The sequence below is a fragment of the Mya arenaria genome, chromosome 16, assembly GCF_026914265.1.
Source record: "Mya arenaria isolate MELC-2E11 chromosome 16, ASM2691426v1".
In the NCBI taxonomy this organism is placed as follows: Eukaryota; Metazoa; Mollusca; class Bivalvia; order Myida; family Myidae; genus Mya; species Mya arenaria.
In genome coordinates, this window is record NC_069137.1 from 37,303,836 (window position 1) to 37,309,835 (window position 6,000).

Genomic DNA, 6,000 nt, shown 5'->3' on the forward strand with positions numbered 1-6,000 from the left:
CTTTATTTTGTAATAAAAAAATCTGTAAAAAGTGCATTTTTCATACCATGAAAAAGTCTCTTTAAGAGTCTTTACCAGTTTTCTCTCACTATATTTCTCCTGCAATCTTCCTTCTTATTATATTATCAAAACAAACATTTAGTAGACTAAATAATAAATTATACAATTTACTCACACTTCCAGAGGGTATATACAGTGGCATCAGCTCCATATTCTCCTTCGAAGACGTCACGCTTTCCATATTCATGTATATCCCTAGCGAAACAATCCCCAGTACGACCAAAATAACACCAAGGAGAAGGAATATCCACAATCGTCCGGCGCACATGTTTGAATCTTTCTGGGACGTCACGTTCGGTAAAGGTCCTCGTTCAAACTGATTGGAATATTGAGAATGAGATGGAAATACGCTGTTGTTTTTGTTTGTTGTTGTCGTTGTTTTATGTGATACCTCTATGGTTGCCATGGTAATTCATTTTGTAAAATGTTCTGTCAAACTCCGAAACGATTTGTCAAAAACTCACTGTATATTCACGACTACATGTAAATTAGCATCAACATGTACATCATAGCCCAGCAAAACTTGTAAATGGCTATAAATAGAATTGGCCATGTTTAATTTATGAAGACTTGACACTTATATCTCCAGACAAACATTTTGACATTATTTTTTCAACTCCCCTTCACCTAAAGCATTACTGAACACTCGCGTTTTCCTATTAAGGAACCAAACACTTCAGTATCTTGTATTGTCAGAAAACATTATCCGACTTACTAGCTGGTAATCAAATTCAAAACCTTATACCCTTACCACATAATTAGCAGTGTTTAAACTCTCTCTTTCAAGTACAATTTATAGATATCACGTAAAAATGAACAAAGAGCTTCCACTATTCACTGCATGTATCTACGAAATTGTCATGCATCGGGAATAAAACATTCCTGACGCAATTCCAAAATTAATGAGTTTCATGACAAAATTTGGTCAATGAAAAGTTTCAAAAACTATTAACATGTATACTTCAAAAATCCCCATCAACTCATGTACAATCTCCAGATGAATATTGGTCAATTCAAGTTTTCGAACACTTTTCACATGTATACATTAAAAATCCCGACCGAAACATGTACACTTTCCAGTATCAGTACAAGTAAATGAATGAACAAAGAACTTCCACTTATCTCCCGGTATCTTCATATATCACCCATTAAAACATTTCTGCCATGAATCAGGTAGTTTCCACTCTTACCATACGAGTGTCATGAGTTCTTGTACACTAAGTACTAACATATGTGAACTCAGGCTCATTCATACATCCAACTCACTCATCAATGTAACGAAATCCTCCCCAACAGGTTCACGGATGTATGTGGCATGGTGATGGTGGTGTATGATTGCCTTGCTCCTGAAAAAATGAGAGAAAAACAATGATATTTCATAATGCAGGGGCGGAATAAATGGTTACGCCCTTCGCTTGCTCAGCGTAATGGAAAATTCTGTTTTTATATCACTCATATTCCATAATGGTTATACACCCTTTCCTCGCTCAGTAGTGCTTTGAAGCGAAATTGACAAAAAATATTTGCTCAAATATTTTACAGCACAATTGGTACAACAAAACATTAAATTTGTGCAGCATAGACTAGGGTCTTGAACGACAACGCTCCAAAAAACTTTCAAGAAGGGTAATCGGGTCAATTTTTAGCCCAAAATAGGACTGAAAAAAAAACTCGGTCATAAATGGTGCATTTTGGTTAAATCTAAAACGTCCATTTGGAGTAGTATTATTGGAGGATTGGAGTTTTGTGCGCTGCTTGTGTAAAGTAATTAATGTACTCATAATATCATGCGGGATAATTTGTCATCATTGGAATGCGTTAGAATATATACTAGACACTTTTCTCCATTAACTTTATTTTCCGCTTTCTTACCAAATTTATTATAACTAATGCATAACTTCTTTTAATTACTCTTCGAGTAAATACTGAACTTGGGTACTTTGTTTGATTGACAGTTTTGAGAAAGAATGATGAGTTAATAAGTTAATTATTTGTATATATATCAAACCCATTTAATATATTGTAAAATAGTTGATTTAATCACATGTACCAAATAGTTAGGTCTAAACAAAAAACTTATTGCAAAAAAAATCACTTGCCAAAAAAACTTACCTATCTATATATATAAGAAATGTTTAAAGCCCTTTAGCTGCCAGGTTATTAACCGCCTTCACTTTTCGGTCTTGCATCAATATGTTTAGGTATGTTTAGATACAAACTTAGGCCTAATAAAATACATTTGGTTCAGGTTACCCGACACTACCAACGAAATAGGCACCAACACTACGATTTTCTAAGTCAGTTGGTAAAAAATAAAATAAAAAAATAAACGTTTTATATGTAGTTTAACACCTTAAATGCTTTATTCAGAAGATTACTTGAAAACCATTCTCCAGTTCTGAATATAAAGTTCTTATATAAAGCCTAATACAAATATATCATATAAATAAGCCTACCTACACTACCTGATTGTGAAAAGCATGTAAACCTAACCAAGCCATTTTTTTTTTATTATGCTTTAAACTGCTTAAACTTAAAATGCTTAAAATCCCACACAGACAGCACCTTTGACCAGCAATGGGGCCTGCTATGGCCCCCTCAACACCCTGCCAAAAAAAATTGCCATAACTTTTCAAAACCCAGAGGAAACCCTGTATTTTATTTTTTTATACTTACAAGCAAACAATCATGACATTTAAAAAACTGTCAGACTATTTACCTTCTCTACAGGAGACAGTTAATTATTTATCCTAAATAGACTAGTATTTCCCTGAAATTTTAACACAACAAAGCATCCATGTGATATTTAAATTGCTATTACAAAATTCTGTGTGAATATATCTCCCAATAGCTCACGAATCTGAGCTGCAGCACCGATATTTAACTCCAAGCAATCATGTCAGGGAAATTGAGTGTAAACAAACCTTGAAAAGTTTGACACAATCTGTTTTAAGCTTTGAGAAATTTACGGCTGTTTTGGAAATACATGTAGGCTTGCTTCAAATGTTTGGGTCCAACAAGAATAGGTATGTTCCTGGTAACCAGAGGGAACCCTATTTTTTTCCAATGACTCCAAAATTAAATATTGAAAAATAGTAAACTATCAACATTTTGCAAAAAAAATGTGGTAACCAATTTTTTTTTGGAGAAACTAGACTTCAGTTCAGCGTTAAATGTTGCAGTAGTCAGTCTAAGTTCCATATGTCAACAAAAAATGCCCTTTGACTGTAAATTAACATGCCTTATTAAAAACACAGATACCTAACAACACATTTTGGGGGCATATAACCAGAAAAAAACCTTTTTTTATGCATTGGTAATTTGCATAAGGATCAATGAAGCTAACTTAGCAATACATATGTATGTCATATTGTCATTGGATGAGAAAAATGTGCAGCCAGACCAGGGCTCAAACCTGTGTTCTTCCCTTGACAAGGCGAGTGCTCTATAACCCAACTGGGCTGTTTACAGACCTTCTAAATTGAGAACCCTGCTGTTTGGTACAATTTTTCAAATTAATATTTTTTAGTAGTAAGAATATCTATTTTTACTGTAATTTATCTTAGTTGACCAGTTTATGCAATGTGAAATTGTTTACTGATTTCACTGCCAAAAAAATATAGGGTCAGAATAGGTGCGGATATTTCTTTATTTACATGTATAGTAATATCTCTAAGGAGATAATTTGATAAAAAGAATAGTCAGAAAAAAGTGACTGCTGGAAATAAAAAAATAACTTTGGGTTAAAAAAAAAAGTTATGTCTTAAAATCAGAACCAAACATTTCTTTGTTATGCCTCATTTAAAAAAAAAAATGATAGAGATTTGTAAAACAATGTACATAATTTTTATACTGTTGTATGAAAAACTCATTTGTTTCTAAATATCTAGAATTTACATGAATGAACAATTTGGACAGGATACTCCACTACTGCAATAATAAAAAAAAAGTTCAAATATTAATTAAAATAAATATTTCTGCATAGCCAGCCTAAATGCTTATGAGTAATACAGACACATGTTTCCTGTTTTCATCATCTTGAAAATCGGGTGACTCGTCTCAGAACTGCAGAATTTTGTTTGTTTGTTGTGTATATTATAAATAGATATTTGCTCATTGCGATATACTGCGTTATTGTTGTAATCCAATTCATGATATACAAGTAATTTTAATACATACAAGTACAAAAAATAATCAATGATCAATGTATACGTCAAAAATAATTTGTTCCATATGCCACCATCATTAACAGATCATGGCATCATTTTCAAACAAATGTAGTCACCATGGTATTTTGTTCAGAATTTCTACAATTTATTTAAGAAAATTCACTTGACGAACAGTTAAACTAGATGAAAAAGAAAAGATAATGACGACTAAAATAAATCTCAATATGCTTTATAAGCGTCTGTTCACCCTGATCATTATCAATTAAAAACTTCTGTAACTTGACCAAACTATCGCAATCAAATTTCAATAAGACACAAAGACAGTTTGAAAACTTACCTTATTTAAATTCTCTTCGCACAAAGAAAACTTGTGTTAACTCTGATTATAATCATGTGAAGTCTAACTTCCTAATTTTTATCACATTTCTTTTGTGTATAGCATCTTTTACACGCCCCAGTGATTTTGGCATGCCTCTCGCGACACTGATTATGATTGAAACGTTTCCCCGCGAAAATCAAACATGACCGAAAGAGTTGCACCCCTTACCGGCACACAGACTTACAAGAGTTTTCACGGTCATGTAAATTACATCAAAATAGGCATGTACAACTTTTAAATACATTTCATTAATATTCTAACTACGGTAATACACTCAAAATAATAACATAAAGGAATACTTCAATGGTTTTATTTACAAACAAAACAAAATTTAAACGTTCCACCTAGCAGCCGTTTTCAAGAAAATTCAAAATATTTTTTTCTATTGTTCATATTATGAAGAAACACAAAATCACAGTTTTACAGCTATTTGAACATAATACTATACTTTTAAATGATTGACATCAAAACTTTTAATGAGTTTGATTTTTTTATTAGAATGTTAACACGAAATACTATTGATAATTAGTAACAATTCAAATTCTTTAAAACATTTTAGTTATGAAAAATACAAAGGCTAGCGGGCCAAGGGGGGCACCCGTCGATCCCGCCCCCCCCCGCCCTCTCGCCTAAAATCGTCCAAGTATACATGTAATTTCAATATAATTACGGACTAACATTCTTAAAATATTCTGGATGAGTTGCATCATCTTAAAATTAGTTAGCTGAATGATCTTAAAATTAGTTTGTTGAATGATCTTAAAGTTAGTTGGTTGAATGATCTTAAAGTTAGTTGGTTGAATGATCTTAAAATTAGTTTGTTGAATGATCTTAAAGTTAGTTGGTTGAATGATCTTAAAGTTAGTTGGTTGAATGATCTTAAAGTTAGTTGGTTAAATGATCTTAAAATTAGTTTGTTGAATGATCTTAAAGTTAGTTGGTTGAATGATCTTAAAGTTAGTTGGTTGAATGATCTTAAAGTTAGTTTGTTGAATGATCTTAAAGTTAGTTGGTTGAATGATCTTAAAGTTAGTTGGTTGAATGATCTTAGAATTAGTTGGTTTAATGATCTTAAAATTAGTTGGTTGAATGATCTTAAAATTAGTTGGTTGAATTATGCAGGATGCAAACTCGTTAATATACCAAACAACAAGTACTTTTTGTCTGTAGAGATGTAAGATGTAGCTTACTGCCCCGATAGTAGCTTACTGCCCCGATAACTCGGTGGTTAAGCGATCGGTTCGGGTGCGGAGGGTCGGGAGTTCAAACATCGGTCGCGTCAAACCGAAAGACGTTAAAATATGGTACCATGCAGTAGCTTTCTTGCCTAGCGCTCGGCATTAAAAGGATAGTACCGAGAAAATGGCGTAGTCCGTACTGGTTCAATCCATG

At 32.8% G+C, this 6,000-nt stretch overlaps 1 protein-coding gene across 1 annotated transcript in view; it reads right to left on the reverse strand.

Moving 5' to 3' along the window:
• The window catches only part of LOC128221603 (uncharacterized), a 35,048-nt gene extending 30,346 nt beyond the window's left edge, over positions 1-4,702 (reverse strand). The window contains exons 1-2 of the mRNA XM_052930209.1: positions 4,567-4,702; positions 176-1,406 (exon numbers count right to left, since the gene is read on the reverse strand). Of these exons, the coding sequence (XP_052786169.1) occupies positions 176-466 (291 nt within the window). The 5' untranslated portion in view covers positions 467-1,406; positions 4,567-4,702. The remainder of the gene's footprint in view (positions 1-175; positions 1,407-4,566) is intronic.
• Positions 4,703-6,000: the final 1,298 nt, after the last annotated feature.